Below are 22,469 nucleotides of genomic sequence, written 5' to 3' on the forward strand. Positions count from 1 at the left end.
AATTGCATAATATATTTTACTGTGGTGGTTCCATTATGGCAGAGTTTTCCAAACTATGTTGTGACACATTAATGTGTTGGCTGCAGTGTTTAGGTGTGTCTCAAATCTTCCATTCTTGGGCAAGGTGATTGAGCGGGTGGTTGCTGAATGTGGACCATTTGGATCCCTTCCAGTCGGATTCAGGTCTCATCATGGGACTGAAACTGCCTTGGTTGCGTTGGTCGATGATCTCCAGCGGGCTAGGGACAAAGGTGAAAGTTCTGCTAGATCTCTCTGCGGCCTTTGATACCATCGACCACGTCATCCTTCTGGACCGTCTAGTGGGGCTGGGAGCTGGGGGCACTGTTATACAGTGGTTCCTCTCCTCCTTCCTGGGCCGTGGCCAGAAAGTGGTGTTGGGGGTTGAATGTTCAGACCCCTGGGCTCTCACTTGTGGGGTGTCTCAGGGTTCTGTCCTCTCCCCCATGCTTTTTAACATCTACATGAAGCCGCTACATGAAGAGATCATCCTGGGGTTTGGACTGGGTGTTCATCAGTATGAGGATGATACCCAGCTCTAACAATCTTTTAAATTGGAACCAGTGAATGTCCTGTGTGAGTGTCTGGAAGCGGTTGGAGGATGGATGGCGGCCAACAGATTGAGGTTGAATCCTGACAAGACAGAAGTAATGTTTTTGGGGGACAGGGGGCGGGCAGGTGTGGGGGACTCCCTGGTTCTGAATGGGGTAACTGTGCCCCTGAAGGACCAGGTGTGCAGCCTGGGAGTCATTTTGGACTCACAGCTGTCCATGGAGGCACAGGTCAATTTTGTGTCCAGGGCAGCTGTCTATCAGCTCCATATGGTATGGAGGCTGAGACCCTACTTGCCCACGGACTGTCTGGCTAGAGTGGTGCATGTTCTGGTTATCTCCCGCTTGGACTAATTCAATGCGCTCTACGTGGGGCTACCTTTAAAGGTGACCCAGAAACTACATGTGGCAGCTAGACTGGTAACTGGGAGCGGCCGCCGAGACCACATAACACCGGTCTTGAAAGACCTACATTGGCTCCCCGTACATTTCCGAGCACAATTCAAAGTGCAGGTGCCGACCTTTAAAGCCCTAAACGGCCTCAGCCCAGTATACCTGAAGGAGTGTTTCCACCCCAATCATTCAGCCAGGTTGCTGAGGTCCAGCTCCAAAGGCCTACTGGCAGTTCCCTAATTCCGAGAAGCCAAGTTGCAGGGAACCAGGCAGAGGGCCTTCTTGGTAGTGGCACCCTCCCTGTGGAACGCCCTCCCATCAGATGTCAAGCAAATAAGCAACTATCTGACTTTTAGAAGACATCTGAAAGCAGCCCTGTTTAGGGAAGTTTTTAATGTCTGACGTTTTATTGTATTTTTAATATTTTGTTGGAAGCTGCCCAGAGTGGCTGGAGAAACCCTCTGTGCCTTACTTGAGAGAGGATGCTGCTCTATCTGAAGGGTCCCAAGTCCAGTTGAAAGATGAAGAACCATAAGAAGTGAGAGCAGGAGACTTGGAGGATACCCATCAACCTTCCCAGCCAGTAGGCACACAGGTCCCCGGTCCCCATAGTCTTGCCCACCATGGTGTAGCATGTTATGCTTCTATGTAAATCTGTGGCCCTTCAGAACACCCAACTCCATCAGCCCCGGCTAGCATGACCAACGTTTGTGGATAATGAGAGCTGTAGCCAGCAACATACAGAGAACCACAAGTTCCTCATCACTCATTTAAATTATAGTAATTATACATTCACGGGCCTTTTATACTAAAAAGACTGCTTTCTTTTAGCTGTCTCCCATACGTTGTTTCCAAATCTTCACATTCTAAAGCACATTCTACCGGCTTAGAGGAGCACCTTCCTTCCCCTGCAAACACATAAAGCAGTCTGTGTCTCTGATGTTCCATTTTGCCTCCCCATCTACAGGGTTTTGATTGCAGAAGCCCCAAGAACAGCAGACATGTCCCAGCCCCAGTCCCAGACCTTGTACTGCCCCTGCTGGGATCCTTGGAAGACAGGATACAAAAGACTGGACAGAGCTAAGGCAGGCACGCTGTCTCAGAAGCCCAAGTAAGTGGGGAAGTGTTCAACATTGGTGGAGAAGCAATAACATCACTTGGTTTAATAGCAAACTCAGAGTCTCTGTCCCATCCAAAATGGACATCCTTTTTATTGCGCATTCATGATGATCTGTGCTCATTATGCTGTTGGGGCAGGTCATACACAACACGGTTGGCACCTGCAAAAGCTCTAAGGCCGCCACACTGCTTCGTCTTTCGTTAATGCATTGCCTATAACTTTGTGCTGAAATCCGGTAACTCTGCGTGCCACAAATGTTCTGATTTACTTAGTTGTGCACTTGTTCTATAGCCCCTCTGGACAGCATTGGTGAAGCATCGCAGATCAAACTGAAGCAGAAAGAATCCGCCACAAATGCTGACTGTCAGCGACTCTCCCAAGATTTCAGGCAGGAGTCTTCCCCCATCCATTCCACAAGATGCTGGAAATGGAAACTAGGACTTCCTGCAGGCAAAAACTAGGGTCTGCCATTGAGCTAAAACCCTTGTGGTGTTCCATACCTTTCGGATTTTGCAATGATTTACCGTATTTTTTGCTCTATAAGACACACTTTTTCCCTCCTAAAAAGTAAGGGAAAGTGTGTGTGCGTCTTATGGAGCGAATGCAGGCTGCGCGGCTAAGCCAGAAGCCAGAACAGGGAGAGGGAGCGTTGCGCAGCACGGGGCTCTGTCCCTTCCCCCACCTCCCAGAAATGCCCCCAAGAGCCACGCTCCCTTTAAAGAGCATGCGGCTCTTGCGGGAGGTGGGGGAAGGGACAGAGGGCAGCTTACCCACATGCAGCCTCTTCCAGGCAGGGGGAGCCTTCATTCTGCTGCCCGGGAGAGGCTTCAGCAGCTATCCCAGAAGCCAGAGCAGCAAGAGGCTATCCCTGAAGCCAGATCCCTCGCTGTTCTGGCTTCTGGGATTCAGAATATTTTTTTTCTTGTTTTCCTCCCCCCAAAACTAGGTGTGTCTTATCGTCCTATAGAGCGAAAAATACGGTACATGTTTGTTTTGTTTTTTTCTGTCCATCGTCTTGCGTATCCTACAGAAAGGCGCTTGAGAAATGTTTTTTTTAAATCAATCGGCACGTAAATATTTGTCATTTGTTCTTTGTTATTCCACCTGCTTCTGCTAAATTGCTAATAGGAATGATGATGCTCTGACCTAGCTCACTGGAAGCCTAGAAGGCTGCTCTAAGGAGAGAGAAGGGTAGGCGTAAACATCTCGTCTCTCTTCCTTCTTACTACCTTAGGAACTGGTTCTTATGCTCACTCGTGTGTGGCTGGCGGACGCCAGGAAGATGCCAGTAATGTCACTATCATGCTGTCTTTTTAAATGTCACCGGGACAATTCCCAGGCACCTTCAGCTTCTCCCCATCATGGAATTTTGCAGGGAAGGGAGTCCAGAAGGGCCTTCCCTTCTTCTTCTCTCCCACCCCCCTGGACACCGGGGCTCCCCACCCCGTTCTTGCTCCATTAGTCCCAGGTACATCTAGTTTGCCACTGCAAAAACGAGGTGCTGAACTGGCCCAGCAGTTCTCTTCCTATGCTCTCATGTTATGTAGATGCCTCCATAATAAGATTTATTTCTATATTTTAATATCATTTATATCCTGCCTTTTCTGCCCAGTTAGGGTGCTCTGTAGTGGTTTGGATAGGAACACTAAAACCTTCACATGTGCACAAACTCACCATACTCATACAGCAAGGCAACACAAAAAACGAAACCACATTTCCCCCAAACGACAGTTGTGAAATGCTTCAAATTAGTGGATGTTGTGGGCAAGCTTCCAGGTATCTCTGGATTGCTTCCATTATATTTTACAGTACAGTATTACAAAACCACAGAGCCTAGGACTTGCCAATCAGAAGGTCGGCGGTTCGAATCCCCCGCGACGGGGTGAGCTCCCGTTGCTCGGTCCCTGCTCCTGCCAACCTAGCAGTTCGAAAGTACGTCAAAGTGCAAGTAGATAAATAGGTACCACTCTGGCAGGAAGGTAAACGGTGTTTCCGTGCGCTGCTCTGGTTTGCCAGAAGCGGCTTAGTCATGCTGGCCACATGACCCAGAAGCTGTATGCCGGCTCCCTCGGCCAATAAAGCGAGATGAGCTCCACAACCCCAGAGTCGGTCACAACTGGACCTAATGGTCAGGGGTCCCTTTACCCTTTACCTTTATTACAAACCAAACTATTCCAGTTGTCTCCTGTTGCATGTGCTTGCTGCCATGAGAGAATCAGAAGCAGAAGGAATCCTGTGTATAAACACTGTGATCCTGCTTAGCTGAAGAACAGGTAACATTGATGGATTGAAAGCGTCAAGCAGTGCTATAGCTCTTCTGCAAAATGCAAAGCAATTATAAGCAAATGTCGAATGGAATCATTGTACAAGCTGGCAGCTATTTATTTGAAAGAGGATGATGGATCAGTCAAGCGAATTGCTACAAGGAAAATTCTTCAGACAACTCAGCTGTCAAGTTTTTAAAAGCTTGAGAAGCAACATGCCTTCCCTGCTGCTGTGTACAGAAATCCAGTTATCAAAGTGTAACTTTACATGCATTCATATAAAAAATAATTATCTTACGTGAGAAGATGTAACTTTCAGAAATAAACGTTCTTTCCACCTGTGTATAATAGAAACTCGTGGATCCTGTTTTGAATGGGATAGGGAAAGGGGTATTTTTACAAGTCACATCATTGTCTTGTTTCAGACTGAAATTTTGCAGACCTAACGCACAACCACTAAGAAGCAGGGAGCCTCGAGATGTGAGTAGAACAAAACATTTCTTCCCTTTTTAAATTTGCAATCTTCTTTCCTTCCTCTTTGCAACAACCTTCTTAAGTAAGAAAAACAAGTTTCGATTTTGGAAGAGTCTTCATACTTCAAAGACCCCAAACTCTGTTTCTATACTTTTCAGTTACCGTACTTTTTGCTCTATAAGACTCACTTTTTCCCTCCTAAAAAGTAAGGGGAAATGTGTGTGCGTCTTATGGAGTGAATGCAGGCTGCACAGCTATCCCAGAAGCCAGAACAGCAAGAGGGGTTGCTGCTTTCACTGCGTAGCGATCCCTCTTGCTGTTCTGGCTTCTGGGATTCAGAATATATTTTTTTATTGTTTTCCTCCTCCAAAAACTAGGTGCATCTTGTGGTCTGGTGCGTCTTATAGAGCGAAAAATCTGGTATATTATATACAACTTATATTAATGTCTACTCAGGGTACATCCTGTTTATAGTTGAGGAAGATATTTTAGATCCAAAATCCAGAGTGAAGTTCACTCACTGTTGTCAGTGCCCATTGATGGGATTTTCAGTGGGCTTTCTTCCAGTAAAAAAGAAATTCCGCAGCTCTCTAAAATGTATTTGGATGGATTTCTAGAGGAAAAGAGTCCAGCCTTGAAGTTACGGAAGCATCCCGAGGCTGAGAACGGCTTAACTGAAAAGTTTTGCTCCAATAAAATGGGCCCAACTCCTTGTTCTGTGTACCTCCTTTGTGTAGCACAAACGCAACGCCCTTGAGAATATGGTGCTTTACTTAAAAATAAATAAATGCATCTGTCAGTTTGAGGGGCACTGGATTTTAAATGCTAGGATTCCACAGACTGCAGTCCCTTTTGTTTTAACCCCAGATATCAAAGGAGATTGAAGATGAGATCACTCCTGGCTTTACCGTGTCTCACAGTAAGGATCGTATCTGTGTCACGCTGGGCGAGGAATTCTTTGAGAAGAAAAAGCCTGACGAGGAGCTTCCGAAGCCCCCTGTGCTCAGGTAATCTTAAACAAGTAACTAGCATTCTTCCTGACTTGAGGATATATGATGCAGCAGTGTTGGCTGGATGTCAACGACAGGTGGAGTCAATTAATTCCAGCTTGCTCTGCAAGCTCCCTGCTGAGTTCAAGGGCTAAATGGAGGGCAAGACAAAGGAAGCTGGCAGCCAGGGCTACCCCCTAGACTGCTTGTAAGAAGGGGGGCTAGCTAAAAGGCAGACTGAGATTGGTGGGGCAGTGCCCACACCCCATAATGGACCAGCGTCCTCTGTTCCACAAGTGTGTGAAGAATCAATAAAACAGTAACAACATTTATGTAAGGCAATTTTCACATTGGTCATGCAGGGTATCTGTAGACGTGTTGCATTTCCTTCAACCTAGCAAGGGAGTTAAACAACAACAACAACAGCAGCAATTTATTATTTATATCCCGCCCATCTGGCTGGGCTTCTTCAGCCACTCTGGGCGGCTTCCAAAAAAATATTAAAATACTGTAATACATCAAACATTAAAAGCTTCCCTAAACAGGGCTGCCTTCAAATGTCTTCTAAAAGTCTGGTAGTAGTTGTTCTCTTTGACATCTGATGGGAGGGCGTTCCACAGGGCAGGTGTCACTACTGAGAAGGCCCTCTGCCTGGTTCCCTGTAACGTCACTTCTCGCAATGAGGGAACCGCCAGAAGGCCCTCGGTGCTGGACCTGTGTCCGGGTAAAACGATGGGGGTGGAGACGCTTGCCAAATGTGGGCAACGTTCACACAAATTTATTCTCGTTACTTTACGTGTGGAGGCATCATGTGGTGATACAGTTCCACCGTCTAATGCCTTTTGAGCCCACTACAAAGGTCAACAAGTTTGTTAATAATGGTTTCTCTCGGTTCCTCGTTTTCTTCATGCGTTTCCCCCTCATATAGTGCATCGTTGTATCTTTATTTCCACTGACATATGCATTTATATGCACTTTCCCCTAATGTATGGCAGCTTTTTGGTTGCGTTTCAGTTTGTGTATTGTTGTAGGAAGTGTGAATTATGTAGATACGCATTAAAATGTGGACCAAACCAAATTTTTCATCCATCCTTGTTGGTGATAGTTGTGCCTTCACAAACACACACACGTTATCTTTGTACCTGTGTCCAGAAAGTCTATTGAAGGTCCTCAGTTTAGCCACCTGAAGACACACGTCATGATGCATTGTGTCCTGTGTGGCTCTTCGCTATGTTCGTCACTGGGCTGCAGTGAATATAATTTCTGTGTACGTCATCTGCATCCAGACAGGTGACTTGCAAAGGCATTGGAAGAAGCAGAATTCAGTTTGTAACTCGCATATGCACACACAGTACTGTGTAGATCAGTCCTTTGATACAGTGGTGCCTCGCAAGACGAAATTAATCCGTTCTGCGAGTCTCTTCGTCTAGCAGTTTTCTCGTCTTGCGAAGCAACCCTATTAGCGGATTAGCGCTATTAGCAGTTTAGCAGCTATTAAAGGCTTAGCGGCTATTAAAGGCTTAGCGGATTAGCGGCTAAAAGGCTATTAGTGGCTTAGCGGCATAGAAAAAGGGGGGGGCGGAAAAAAATCAGAACACTTGCAAGACGTTTTCGTCTTGCAAAGCAAGCCCATAGGGAAATTCGTCTTGCGAAGCAGCTCAAAAACGGAAAACCCGTTCGTCTAGCGGGTTTTCCGTCTTGCGAGGCATTCGTCTTGCGGGGCACCACTGTACATCTATTTTGAAATGAGAATGTGTTTAGCTGACAGTAGTGGTGCCTTTACAGCGTCTCTCTCTCTCTCTTAACTCTCTTTGCAGTTCTTCACCTAAGCTTGAAACGTAAGTACAATCTACCCGCCCCTCACACAACCCCCTCACTTCAGCTTTCTTTTTGTGCATTACAGTAACTATTGTTACTTAAGATATCCTCCTCCCGGTTTCCTTCCCCCACTTCAGTGCCACCCCTTCTTCCAGGATATTGCTTTGACAGGAACTTGCAAGATGTATTGTGGCTCAGTAAGTCACTGCACATTGTTACCCTGGCAACAAGAATTATTGCCAGGAGGAAGGCGTGAGGCCCTGTTCCATTTGACACTACTGGTTTAGCTTTACGCTCGTTTATCTCTCTCTCACACACAAACACACATCCCTGCTCTGGAGTACTAATTGTCTCCAGTGGACTTTTTGGGGGGGTGTTCAGTGTTTTCGCTTTTGCTCCTCTATGTGGAGTATTTGACGCATACTGGGAAGAAACTGTGCTTACCTGTCTGACAGTCAGCTGAGTGTACGCCTCATGCAACCGATACCTTTAAATTTCTCACAGCCCTGTGTCATATAAGCCAGTGATACCTGCTTCAGTGTGAACATTCCAAATACCTATCCCATACATTCAAAGCACATCCAATGCATATTTGAAGCAGATGACAAATAATCATGGGTACCGTAGATTTCCCCTCAGAGGGCTGCCATACCCAACACCTGTAACAAACTACAGTTCCCACAATTCTTTTGCCGGGGAATCTTGGACTTCAAAAGTGTGTTGGGTGTGCTTCAAATATATGTGGTGTGGATCTGCTGGAGCAGCGGGAGAGGAGTGCGTTTGCTGAACATTTTGTTTGCCCGCTTGCTCCTTCCAACTTGAAACCCACGCAAGCCTTGCCCAAAGCAATAGCCTGTTTGCTGGAGGATAATGCTGAGACTGCTGCTCATTAACATGCTTTGATTTGATGCTCTGAACTTCTGTAGCGTCGTTGCAATTAGGAAAGGATGAAGCTTAAAAGGTAAAGGTAAAGGGACCCCTGACCATTAGGTCCAGTCATGGCCGACTCTGGGGTTGTGGCGCTCATCTCGCTTTATTGGCCGAGGGAGTCGGCGTTTGTCCGCAGACAGCTTCCAGGTCATGTGGCCAGCATGACTAAGCCGCTTCTGGCAAACCAGAGCAGCGCATGGAAACACCATTTACCTTCCCGCCAGAGCGGTACCTATTTATCTACTTGCACTGGCGTGCTTTCGAACTGCTAGGTTGGCAGGAGCAGGGACCAAGCAACGGGAGCTCACCCCGTCGCAGGGATTCGAACCGCCGACCTTCTGATCGGCAAGTCCTAGACTCTGTGGTTTAACCCACAGTGCCACCCACATCCCGGATGAAGCTTAGCTTTGATTTAAAATCTGAACGGAACAAAGCTCCTCTGCCTTCCATCATCTGGCGTATACTGTGCTGCGCTGACATAGGGTCCCACCAGCGCTGATCTCTTCCAGACAAAGAGAAGAGATTAGACTCATAGAAACCGCAAAATAGCATTTGCAGTCATATAGAAAAAATGGAGAGAAATGGCTCTTCCATTGTGAGCAAGGAAAGCCTATCTTTAAACTTTGTCCAGACTTACTTCCTTCTCTCCCCACATAAGACAGAGGGTGTACGGCACCAGTTTCTTTTCCTTCTCCGTTTTAACTTGGTGCAGACAGCAAACCCCCTCAGCCCCACCATCTCCTCAACCCTGACTGCCAAACAGATAAGGGAATCCTATAAATTGTTTCAGTTGCAGTTCTTGATTTTCCCACTCTTGATCCTTCCGACATGATGAGATTGGCCAACCAGCAAATTTCGCTGTAGAGATACAATGTTGGTCTTTCAGGGAGGACATTATAGGTGACTTGGTGGAACAGATTTCTGAGCTCACAGCTTTAATGGAGCAATTGCGCCGAGACCACCAAGCTAGCCACAAACAGGTGAGTCACTTCCATTTGGGGTGCTGCTGTTGGAAACTTAGCAAATGTAGCCTTGTACAGTGGTACCTTGGGTTACATATGCTTCAGGTTACATACGCTTCAGGTTACAGACTCCGCTAACCCAGAAATATTACCTCGGGTTAAGAACTTTGCTTCAGGATGAGAACAGAAATTTTGCTCCGGCGGCGCAGTAGCAGCAGGAGGCCCCATTAGCTAAAGTGGTGCTTCAGGTTAAGAACAGTTTCAGGTTAAGAATGGACCTCCGGAAGAGTCCATGACCAGAAGGAGGAGGAGTATCAGGAAGAGTGGAATAAATTTAATGATTATCTAGTTAAATTTGTTAAGTCAAATTAATTGAAAATAGCTTGCAGATACTTAATTGGCTTAGAATTTTATTTATGTTAAGTGATGAATTAATATGTTTAATTCCATACAGTGAAGATTTAAGGATGCTAATGTTTAAGTTAAATTTCATAAGAATCGTGATTTGGAAAACCGTTAAAAGGACATGCAATGAAATTCAACCAAGGGGAAGCGAGGAAGTCACTTAACAAAGTTAATAAGTGTAATTTTTAATAAGGCTATGGTTTATGTTTCTTTGTCTTGTGTGTTTGTTTGTAATATTGTGAAAACCAATAAAAAAAATTTTGGGGGGGGGAGAACGGACCTCCGGAACAAATTAAGTACTTAACCCAAGGTACCACTCTACTGGAATCCTCCATTAAGGACATAAGTTTTTGGAGAGTAGTCTCCTTTTCATCAGATCCATGAAGGACCCTCCTCAGTTGGAGTCTATATACTGTAATGAGATAGGAGAATGGTTTGAATGATCTCTCAAGGTTTGACCATGGGTCGACATGGCCCTCAGCCTGAAGGATAGCAATTGCTGTGTTAAAGCATCAATGTATATAAAACCACTGTAATTTTTGTTGGCGCAAAAAGAAAGTAAGTAGAATTCATTGGATGCCAAGATCAGGATCCAAGTTTAGGGCAAATACTATTTAGTGAGAGAACCCCAGCAGAGATTTAAAATCACAAAATACGTAGCAAAGTAAAGCATTGGAATATAGGATATTAGACCTAAATTTTAGTATGCCCTTTCAAGTACGCTCCAAAATTTCCCTCTTTCCTCAGCGTAGGAAAAGGCCACAAGTTTGGTAAGTTAAAATATTGGTTCACTTACCAACACTTCAAAGGTCTGGTACATGTGCTTTTCCATACATCAGGCAGAAAAGTAAAAACGTAGCTTAGTTGCAAAGTTGTCAGTGTTCCTAGATTCTTGGTAAAGGAACACAAGAGTGGCTGGTGAGAGCCATGCAGTTTTGCAGAATCAACCAGCTCAAACCTCTCAGGTAGACTGGAGGGTGAACAATAGACTGGTTTGCCCATTTCATCCCAAAGCAAGGGGATGTGTCATAGCTAAGCTGGCAGGACAGCTATGGTATTAATCCTTTCATTCATTAATTAGACCCAAACATGTTGGTTATATGAGGCTAGTTATCCCATAATTTCCCTCATTTGCCTCTCTGTTTTTTCTCTCTCTAAACCATGAGTAGGCAAACTAAGGCCCGGGGGCCGGATCCAGCCCAATCACCTTCTAAATCCAGTTTGTGGACAGTTCAGGAATCAGCGTGTTTTTACATGAGTAGAATGTGTCCTTTTATTGAAAATGCATCTCTGGGTTATTTGTGGGGCCTGCCTGGTGTTTTTACATGAGTAGAATGTGTGCTTTTATTTAAAATGGATCTCTGGGTTATTTATGGGGCATACGAATTTGCTCAAATTTTCCCCCAAAATATAGTCCGGCCCCCCACAAGGTCTGAGGGCCAGTGGACCAGCCCCCTGCTGAAAAAGTTTGCTGACCCCTGCTCTATACCCATACCCAGCAACTTAGGATAACACTTAATGCTTTGCATGTCAGACTATAAAAGATTCTGCCATCATGCAGGCAGGTGTAGCCTATGTGACTACAATTCCCATAATCCCCAGCTAGCATGACCAGTGATCAGGGGTGATGGGAATTGCAGTCCAAAACATCTGGGGAGCACATTGGCCAAGGCTTCTTCTGAAAAGCAGTAACTGTCAAGCTGGTTGAAATAGATTTCTTAGTTGGCATTTCTGGAGCAAAGGTGACGTAAAGGTAAAGGGACCCCTGACCATTAGGTCCAGTCATGGCCGACTCTAGGGTTGCGGTGCTCATCTCGCTTTATTGGCCGAGGGAGCCGGTGTACAGCTTCTGGGTCATATGGCCTGCATGACTAAGCCGCTTCTGGCGAACCAGAGCAGCGCACGGAAACGCCGTTTACCTTCCCGCCAGAGCAGTATCTATTTATCTACTTGCACTTTGACGTGCTTTCGAACTGCTAGGTGGACAGGAGCAGGGACCGAGCAGCGGGAGCTCACCCCGTCGCGGGGATTTGAACCGCCGACCTTCTGATCGGCAAGCCCCAGGCTCTGTGGTTTAACCCATAGCGCCACCCGCGTCCCATAAGATGACGTTACCATACGATTAATTGGCATGGAGGAACCAGGAAGATGTGTGTGTTTGTGTTTGTGTTTGTGTTGAGCCTCTTGATCACAGAAACAAAATCTATATGCTGTGAAAGTACCTGAAGGTACCTTGTAAAGGCAGCTCCCCTCGTTCACCTTTATACAGAGGTTATTGTCTCTTTCTTTTCCTAGTTGGAGAAAGAGATGGAAGACAAAAGGAATGAAATGCAAGAGGAACATGAAAACAAAATGAGGTATGCGTAGTTCTACGTGCAAGATGGATCCGTTTATTTTGCAGCCGCTATTCTGCATTTTGTTTTGGATAACCTCCCCTGTCCCGGGACACAAAAAGAGCCATTTTTGCCAGGGCCAGCATAGATGAGGAAAGGATCCACCCTGCCCGCCACAGCCACTATTGGCGTTTTTAAATTATTGTTATTTTTTATATTTTTTATTATTATTTTCAATTATATAAACATACAACATAAAACAGTGCAAAATCCAAATATCGAGATCACTCTGAATCTATTGACTTTCCCCTCATCCCTTCATGGGTCCTTTTAATTCTATTTTCAGCTGTATATCAGTACTTCTCCAATTTTTCTTTTTTTTTTTCTTTTTAAATTATTTTATTTTCAGTGCAAAATCATAACAAAAATTACAAACATTGGATCCAAAATAATGCTATACAAACAAGAAAGAAAAGCAGAACATACGAAAAAAAGGAAAGGAAAACAGAACAAAAAACGACAAAAAAGCATACATCTACAAATAAAACCATATCATCATCCTAATCTAGTCACTACATACATATGCACATACTTCTCCAATTTTTCATCTTCCTAAGTTATCTATACGCTCTATTACATTACAAGTGTATCTAAAATCCTGCTAATGTTTTGACCTGTTTGCAACAATTTTGTATATACAATATAAACATTTCCCCCCCTTTTTTTAATTCCTTGTCTTCTTGATTCCTGAGCTTGCCAGTTAATTTTGCCATTTCGGCATAGTCCATCAACTTGGCTTGCCATTCTATTGGCATTTTTTTAAAGCATGCAAAGAAATATTTAACGTAATGTCTAGTTTAACCTAAGAAAAGGCAGACCATTCCCCTGCGGGCTCCTCCAGATAGCCTATTGATTGCGGGTTCATGATGATTTCTGTTCCAGTGGTATCTGGGTGGTTACACACAATTCCTCTTTCAGCACCGTTCGCGCCTGCAAAAGTTTTGGGGTGGACACCCTTCTCTGTTTCCAGTTGGTGCATGTTCTGTCGCTTCCAAATGAAATTCTGTAATTTTTTACGCTGCAAATGCTGCGGATTCTGTTTTTGGTCCAACTTTTCTTGCACTGTTATTGCGGGAGAGCTCCCTCCACAGGCGGAAATAATGTAGTAACATTGGGGGAGACCAACCAAGTGGAATTATGTACAGACAGAATTATGCACAGACACCTATCAGCCAATCACCCATTCCCACCGCCCTTCTGAGTAATATCCCTCCCCACCCTCTCACTATGTATAAAGGTCTGGTGACTTCTGTTTCAGTGTACAGTGGTGCCCCGCAAGACGAATGCCTCGCAAGACGGAAAACTCGCTAGACGAAAGAGTTTTCCGTTTTGGAGGTGCTTCGCAAAACGAATCTCCTATGGGCTTGCTTCGCAAGATGACAATGTCTTGCGAGTTGCTGCTGGGTTTTTTTCCTTTCCCCCCCTTTTTCTAAGCCGCTAAGCCACTTATCAGCTGATCCGATCAGCAGATAAGCCGCTAAAAGCCGCTAATAGCGCTAATCCGCTAATCCTTCAATGGGCTTGCTTCGCAAGACGAAAAAACCGCTAGACGAAGAGAATCACAGAACGGATTCTTTTCGTCTTGCGAGGCACCACTGTATCTGAAGAAGTGTGCATGCACACGAAAGTTCATACCAAGAACAAACTTAGTTGGTCTCTAAGGTGCTACTAGACCATTTTTTATTTATTTTTATATATATTTCTATGTACAGCCAGTTTGGTATAAATCTACCACTGATACACGGGGATCATTATTATTTCAATAGATTTTATTGAAGTTTGAAAGAAAATTTACAAAGAGTTAACATTAAATATCCAATTTTTAAATCAAAGATTAAAAAAACCCTAATTAAATAAAAACACAAACCAAAAGGAAGAAAAGAAAAAGAGAGAAAATGAAGGAAGGAAAAAACAGAACTTCTGATTCTTCATCTGTCAGCTATATATAGAAAATTATTCAAAACATTCACTCCGTGATAACACCTAACAATTCCACTTTCTATAAACCAGTATCTTTCTTTAATCCTCAAACCCAGAGACCATACGTTTGTTTTCTTTTTCCTGCAAAAAAATCTATAAGGAGTTTCCAGTCTTTATTAAATGTTGTCAATGCATTTTCTCTTCTCATTAAATTTGTCACCTTTGCCAGTCTTAGCTAAGCCCAATGATTTTAACAAACCATTCCTCCATGGAGGGAGGCAGGGATGAATCTTTCTATTTGTGTACGTACGAAAGTCTCACCGCTGTGACCATTGCATGAGTGACATGTTGCAGAATACGCTCATAAAGGACCACTGAAGTAACGATTGGACGATGTGACGCAGAAAGTTCTGTGGGAAGAATAATTAAATAAATAAACATGTTAGTTTTGCTCCTGTTGGTATAGGTGTTATTCTCAAAACACTGTAAAGCTGTATTTAAAAAATAGATATTTTTAATAAGAATAAGCGGCGGTATTCTCAAAGCAGTTTAGAACTGAATAATAACACACACACCCCCAAATAATCTACCCCGGGTGGCGCTGTGGGTTAAACCACAGAGGCTAGGACTTGCCGGTCGTAAGGTCGGCAGTTTGAATCCCCGTGACGGGGTGAGCTCCCGTTGCTCGGTCCCTGCTCCTGCCAACCTAGCACTTCGAAAGCACGTCCAAGTGCAAGTAGATAAATAGGTACCGCTCGTGCGGAAAGGTAAACGGCGTTTCCGTGCGCTGCTCTGGTTCACCAGAAGCGGCTTAGTCATGCTGGCCACATGACCCGGAAGCTGTACACCGCTCCCTCGGCCAATAAAGCGAGATGAGCGCCGCAACCCCAGAGTCTGTCACGACTGGACCTGATGGTCAGGAGTCCCTTTACCTTTTACACCCAAATAATAAATAGTCGTACTAGTAGTACATGATTGATATTAGGCAGAATCCACAGTCACCTGAGAAGATCCTCTCTTCCCCTATCCCCGATCTACTTCAGAGGGTCCTCCAACCCCCTGGAGCAGATTTGGACACTGCACAGAGCGCTGTAGCAAGAGAGGAGAGGCAGTGAAGTCCCATTGCGGCAAGAGGAGGCTGTGCACAAATAGCATTCCATTGTTGTTGTCTTTTAATCAAAGCAGCTTGCTGGGTAAGTCTAATCGAAAGCTACGTTGTCTTTGCAGGGAGATGCAGTCACATCATGCAGCAGAGATGAACGCCTTGGAAGAGCAGTACAAGAAAGAGCTGCGAAACGAGAGGGCGCACGCCCAGGAGAAGCTGGGTAGGACTTGGGGGCCAAACTACCTGTTACACTGTACAGTAGTATTCCAGCAGTCCTAGTTGCAGTGGAGGCTGGTCCAACCTTAGCTAGTCCTCAGCCAGCCCCGCAGCTACCTCCCTTCTTATTTACAACCAGTCAAGACCGGCCCATCTATGAGGCTCACTGAGGCAATTGCCTCAGTGTGGCAGCCTCACAATGACTGGGATGAGTGGCAGTTCCAGGCCTGCAGGGAGCCCAATAAGGAGACCCCTGGCTGCCTGACAATGACAACAAAACCTCTTCTTCTTCCCTGCCTTTGTAAAATCAAGAAGATGTTTTTAAAACATCTCAGCCAGGGGTGCCCAAACTTTTTTCAAAGAGGGCCAGATTTGATGAAGTGGACATACATGAGAGGCGAGCAAAGTTGTTAGGATTGAAACTGTTAAGCTAGTGTGGTGTAGTGGTTAAGAGCGGTAGTCTCATAATCTGAGGGAACCGGGTTTGCGTCTCCGCTCCTCCACATGCAGCTGCTGGGTGACCTTGGGCCAGTCACACTTCTTTGAAGTCTCTCAGCCCCACTCACCTCACAGAGTGTTTGTTGTGGGGGAGGAAGGGAAAGGAGAATGTTAGCCGCTTTGAGACTCCTTAAAGGGAGTGAAAGGCGGGATATCAAATCCAAACTCTTCTTCTTCTTCTTAAATTGGTGAGGTGTTTTTTTACCATTTTACTCCAAAGTTGTTGAGCTTTTTTAGGATTTTACCCCAGGACATATACTGCCACAGGGGGCCAGATTAAATTGACCGGTGGGCTGGATTAGGCCCCCAAAATGGACTTTGGATATGCCTGATCTCAGGAGCTGAGGAACATCTGATCTGGGATCATCTATCTGTTAAGCAGGAAGGTTCTGAATGTTCTGTGCCTTCAAACAGAGGATAGGATAGGAGTTGATAAAAAGCATGCAGAACCAATCAAAGGTATTATGATAAAAATTGTGGGCCAACAAGACCTATAACAAGGGACAAGATCCCCGGCAGCCTATGAATCAATCTGGCTAACCTGATTCAAAAATACACACTCACACCCCGCTCACACACAAAAACAATTCTCACCACAGCCAACCAAAGACAACCAACCACACCCTAAGCCACCCCCAACCTCTCTCACCTCCAAGGAAACACAACAAGTGAATAGTAAGAGAACCCATACGAGTAACACTGACACAACCCCTCATACACACTAAGTAGAATAACAGAAGCATAACCACCCCACCCCACCTACACTCCCCCCTTCCCTCCCCCCCTCCTCCTCCTCCTCCTTCTTCTTCTTCCAAATAGTTAAACCAATTCATAAACCAAGTACTCATACACTGACCACTAATAATGAAACATGTTGTACCTATTTTTCCACATTTATTATGCTATTTTTTGTGATATACAAATGACATGAGAAAACTTGGTATACTTTTTTGTATAACATTATTCTTGTTTATAAAACCCAATTAAAAAAAACAAGGGACAAGACATACAGGTCCTTGTCTGTTAATGCTAGAAGCCTCAAAGCGGCAAGTTATAATGTCCCCACGGTTAGACGTGAACACTGGGGGCAGCCATGTTTTTGCTGTGCAATTCCCTCTGAGGGTGGCAGAACATCACTGGTCCCTCTGGGGGGGTCTTGCTCTTCTCTTCAAAGAGTGTGGTGGGAAGAAGCCTTTGGCTGTGAGCAGCCAGACATGACCATTGTATTTCTAAGGCGCTGTTAATTTCTGGGGAAGGGATGTTGTTGGCCGAGCAGCCAATTCATTTCCCTTCAGGAAGAGAACTGAGAAGCAACTGTTTGATTTCGGTAGTTCCATGTGTGGAGCATTTTATTTTCCCCTTCCACCCCTTAGCTGGGATGCAGAAGGAATACAAGTATCTGAAGAATGCGTTCCGTGTGTACCAGGTAAGATTTAAATTATACCACCCGCCTGAGGTAATCCTAAACTCCTACGAGTCTCCTACGAGCCTTAAAGACCAACAGTTAGTTTGTTGCCTAAGATTTTGCGGTGCTCATGAAAAACTGCAGTCCAGTTGTCACAGACATCTTGCATTTCATGGCTGCTTGGTCTACAGCCAGAGCCAGTGTTGCTGCAGTCCCAGTCCAACTGACTGTCTACCTCAGCAATGACAGGGAATCCAGAAGTGGCAAAATTAATCTGCAATGCCTGGAGTCTTCTGAACCCCGTACAGAAAAGGAAGGATGACCAGGCTGCCTCAGGTGCTCTTGCAAAGTTGCCACCCCTTCCCCGTTTTCTGATTCATAACCAGTGTTCCCCTGAAGTACTTTGAAGACTTGCAGGCAAAAGAGGGTATAAAATTGCCATTTGGTTGTTGGCATCCGTCTGTCCCAAGAGACAATGGAGTACGTATTGGCAAAACCTATTGGTGTTTCACAACTTTCTGACTAGTTGCAGGACCTTAGCCAGACCTAGCAGAGTAAACGCAGAATCCACGGAAGCAACTGGCAAATTGGCTGCAGACAGGATAGATGAAGCAGGAACCAGGAACTTGTAGTTAGGTGTTTATTATATACAGTGGACTATTTTACAGGAACAGAACACGGATCTTATGCTAGCTCTCTCTGACACGACTCACAACTCCTACACTCACTGACACACTGCACTCTGAACACTGAACTAACACACTCCAGTTAGTAGGTCATTGATTATCACTCCCTTGAGAGAGCTTGACCAATCAGGGAGCTGTCTCCATGTCTCTGTTATCACCAGGCAGGTTTACTCCTTCAGATTGCCTTCTGGCTGTCTGCCAAACCTTAATTGACTCTGTGTGAGTAGCTGCACATACACAGTTTCCCAACAGTACGCTTCCAGGGGTGAAGTCAAACCGCTACGTTAGCACCACCAAAGTGACCTCTCCAGCACGCAAGCCTCAGCAGTGTTTATGGAGGTCATGGGCTGCCCGGACGTTAGGCCTCCCCTTTAAATTGGCACCTACATTTTAAAAAAATAATCATTTTCTCTCTCTTTAGGATAGTATTTCTGATGAAATGGAGGAGAAGTGGCTGAGAAGGCAAGCGGAATGGAAAAAGAGTGAGAGGACTGAACGGGAGAAGGCCTTGTTACAACAAAGTGAGTACAAGAGAGGGGTTGCATCTTATTTGTATTGTGTGCGGGACGCGGGTGGCGCTGTGGGTTAAACCACAGAGCCTAGGACTTGCCGATCAGAAGGTCGGCGGTTCGAATCCCCGCAACAGGGTGAGCTCCCGTTGCTCGGTCCCTGCTCCTGCCAACCTAGCAGTTCGAAAGCTCGTCAAAGTGCAAGTAGATAAATAGGTACCACTCCAGCGGGAAGGTAAACGGCGTTTCCGTGCGCTGCTCTGGTTCGCCAGAAGCGGCTTAGTCATGCTGGCCACATGACCCAGAAGCTGTACACCGGCTCCTTCGGCCAATAAAGCGAGATGAGCACCGCAACCCCAGAGTCGGCGATGACTGGACCTAATGGTCAGGGGTCCCTTTACCTTTATTGTATATAGCAGTGCCAGAGTATTTGGGTTGAAAGGGAAATGGCGTTTGCCCATGCAAATCCATCTGGTGAATACGGTATTTGCTGCCTTTATTGCTTTCAGTCTGCAGATGATACGTAACTGATAACTCCCCACCCCCACTATTGACATTGCGTTTCCTTTGCACTGAAATGAATCGGGTGGAATAACTTGATGGCATTACATTATTTCACCACCGTAGACAGCAAGACAGATAATGTAGCTTTTGCCAGAAGACAAACTGCAGCAGCACTGAAACGCTGCTGCAAATGAAAAATGGAGGGCAGAACCGAAAATGACACCTCCTTATATCTCTGCATGTGTGCAAAGATTTGAACCTCAGTTATTTGCCTTTTGACCTGAGTCCAGTTTGAACTCTGTTCTCTCTCATCTGAATTTACGAAGTTCCATTTTTTTTGGCTTGGCTTGGCTTGGCTTGGCTCATTCTGATAAATGTTCCTCTTCCCTGTGGAGTCAGATGGATGGGTGATCCTTTAATTACTGATATCCTCTCTGCAACTAGAGCAAATTGCTCATTAACTCTCTTTTTTTCCTTTGCAAGATCTCAATTAACGAGAGTTTGCTTTGGCTGTGACGAGGAAAGGGATGATTAAGGGCCCACCTATGCTCCCATCTTGCAAACAGAAAAGGAATTGCAATGAAGGGCTAATTCAGGAAGGTCCATGTTAATGGATAGGAAGTGTTAAGAGAATGATAAGCTCTAAGATAGAAAATAAATGTACCAGGCAAACACATACAAAAATATAAAAACCACATGTCGGAAACAGTACAGGAAAACAGTCCTGAAACCATTTTGACTCTCCCAAATTGACCTCAAATGTTTCTCTACAAGGAGGAAGGAAATGGGAAAAGCTCCCCATTGTCTCTTTGCTCACAAATCCTGTCTTAAGGGTGTATCTGTGTATGAATAGGGTGAGCCTGTGACCTGGATTCAGGAACTGAGTATTTACCATCACAAAAGAATGGCCAGGCTGCCCAGGTAAAAGCAATCAGTGACCATTATCAGGTATCCTGGCAGACAGGTTTTCTGCTGTAGACTGTCCCTTCAGTGATGTATGTATGATGTATTTGGGGTGGCGGCCTTGAGCTACAGGGTGGCCATTTCAAAAGTCTATATAAGAGCTTGCACACCAATGTTCTGGGTTCTTCCTCCCTCCTGCATGCGCGGGTGTGTGTGTGTGTGTGTGTGTGTGTGAGCACCCTGTTGCAACAATTTAATAAAGATCAGGCTTACTAGCTGCCTTGCTTCTCAAGATTGTCTGATTGGCCTCTGGGCCCATCACCTCCTGGCAAATAGAAGGGGAAGAAGTGGAGGCAGTGAAAGATTTTACTTTCTTGGGCTCCATGATCACTGCAGATGGTGACAGCAGTCACAAAATTAAAAGACGCCTGCTTCTTGGGAGAAAAGCAATGACAAACCTAGACAGCATCTTAAAAAGCAGAGACATCACCTTGCCAACAAAGGCCCGTATAGTTAAAGCTATGGTTTTCCCAGTAGTGATGTATGGAAGCGAGAGCTGGACCATAAAGAAGGCTGATCGCAGAAGAATTGATGCTTTTGAATTATGGTGTTGGAGGAGATTCTTGAGAGTCCCATGGACTGCAAGAAGATCAAACCTATCCATTCTGAAGGAGGGCCTGGAGTGCTCTGGTCCATGGGGTCACGAAGAGTCGGACACGACTAAACAACTAAACGACTAAACAACAACAACAATTTTCTCCTACCGATAGAGAACCTACATAAGGACTCTATACGGGCTCTTGGGTTCCCCATAAGGGAAAAGGAGCAAGTTTTTTCTTATAACAGGAAGCAACTCATTGTTAAGGTGAAAGCTGAGTAGCAGAAGCCACATTAAAATAAAGAGGCAAGGAGGAGACAACAGGTCAGCTGTAGGGGAAAGCGGAACCTTTTATGAACAGGACATTTCTGCAGAAATATACATTTTCCATCTAAATGGGCACTGCTGGATCTCTATGGCAAAGACTGCTCTATATTAAGTGCCATATGGAACCATGATTTTAATTCTGCTTCCAGGTGGTTGTGGCACTAAAGATCCCTAATGTAAAAGCAACCAACCTTCACTCTTCCGTTAAGAGGACACCCCTGTGTAAATCTCCCACAGCTAGCAAATGGCGCCCAATGTTTCAAGCACATTGACTTTATTACTAAGAAATATAAAGTTTTGGTGACACACTAATGCAGACCTAAAAATCTTATCTTATCCACAGAGCAATCGTTGACAAAAAAGTTTGAGCAGGCGATAGAAGAACAGAAGCTGCTTATTCAGAATAACAGTTTTGTAATAGGCAAAGTTTATGAAAAAGAAAGAGAAGTAAGTGGTGTTTCTTATTAAGTACTGTGGGGCTACTGTTCCTTTAACAGAAAACTCTCCCCTTACAAATCCTGCCCCTTCTAATGCTCCCTATTGACATGGCCTGGGAATTAGTGATATCCTGTCCCTTAATTATTCGTATTCTCTTCAGCGGCTGGCTGAAACTACTGGTTGCTGCCATGTTCTTCCTTTACTCCTGTTATATTGCAATAGTATTATTTTGCTGTAAAAAGGAAGTTATTGTTGTTGATCTTCAATGAAAGGACAGCAATAATTAAAGCCTGCGCCTCTGGGGAACAGGGACTAATCCCATTCATTCAGTAATCCCATTCATTGATTAATCGCTATGTAAGGGGCTGAACAATGGGATGCAGATGGCGCTGTGGGTTAAACCACAGAGCCTAGGACTTGCTGATCAGAAGGTCGGCGGTTCGAATCCCCGCGATGGGGTGAGCTCCCGTTGCTCGGTCCCTGCTCCTGCCAACCTAGCAGTTCGAAATCACACCAGTGCAAGTAGATAAATAGGTACCGCTCTGGCGGGAAGGTAAATGGCGTTTCTGTGCGCTGCTCTGGTTCGCCAGAAGCGGCTTAGTCATGCTGGCTACATGATCCGGAAGCTGTACGCCGGCTCCCTTGGCCAATAAAGTGAGATGAGCGCCGCAACCCCAGAGTCGGTCACGACTGGACCTAATGGTCAGGGGTCCCTTTACCTTTAAGGGGCTGAACATGAAAATGAAAATGTTGTACTGGACATTAAATGGGGCAGAACCTGAAAGGTGGAAGCTTTCAATTAATGTTGCAAGGGTCCTTTGTTAAATGGAGCCTAGTTGTGAGTAAATATTACACCCAGATCTTGCTGTGCAGAAGGGCAATGCGAGACAATATAGTGCCATGTTCATTCTGCTTCCAGCTGATTGTGAATAATCAGTGCCTTGGCAGCAGTGAAAAGTAAAATATTAAGAAACAAAGAAAAATTGGTACAATATGTTGAAGGAAAGTATTAGAAAGTGCGTTAAAAGTAAGGTAATAATTAT

At 45.0% G+C, this 22,469-nt stretch overlaps 1 protein-coding gene across 3 annotated transcripts in view; it reads left to right on the forward strand.

The window, feature by feature from the left end:
* Positions 1 to 22,469, forward strand: part of FLACC1 (flagellum associated containing coiled-coil domains 1) — a 30,153-nt gene that overhangs the window by 580 nt on the left and 7,104 nt on the right. Inside the window, exons 2-12 of one of the 3 annotated variants that reach the window (XM_083469680.1) lie at positions 1,398 to 1,500; positions 1,930 to 2,073; positions 4,772 to 4,826; positions 5,688 to 5,827; positions 7,627 to 7,647; positions 9,444 to 9,537; positions 12,220 to 12,281; positions 15,465 to 15,562; positions 17,430 to 17,482; positions 18,569 to 18,668; positions 21,332 to 21,435. In XM_083469680.1, coding sequence (XP_083325806.1) covers positions 1,484 to 1,500; positions 1,930 to 2,073; positions 4,772 to 4,826; positions 5,688 to 5,827; positions 7,627 to 7,647; positions 9,444 to 9,537; positions 12,220 to 12,281; positions 15,465 to 15,562; positions 17,430 to 17,482; positions 18,569 to 18,668; positions 21,332 to 21,435 — 888 coding nt within the window. In that variant the 5' untranslated portion in view covers positions 1,398 to 1,483. Of the gene's footprint in view, positions 1 to 1,397; positions 1,558 to 1,929; positions 2,074 to 4,771; positions 4,827 to 5,687; positions 5,828 to 7,626; positions 7,648 to 9,443; positions 9,538 to 12,219; positions 12,282 to 15,464; positions 15,563 to 17,429; positions 17,483 to 18,568; positions 18,669 to 21,331; positions 21,436 to 22,469 lie in introns of those variants that run through there. The other 2 variants (XM_083469682.1, XM_083469681.1) reach the window with 2 other exon arrangements.

This window comes from Podarcis liolepis (assembly GCF_965112155.1).
Source record: "Podarcis liolepis genome assembly, chromosome: 1".
NCBI lineage: Eukaryota > Metazoa > Chordata > Lepidosauria > Squamata > Lacertidae > Podarcis > Podarcis liolepis.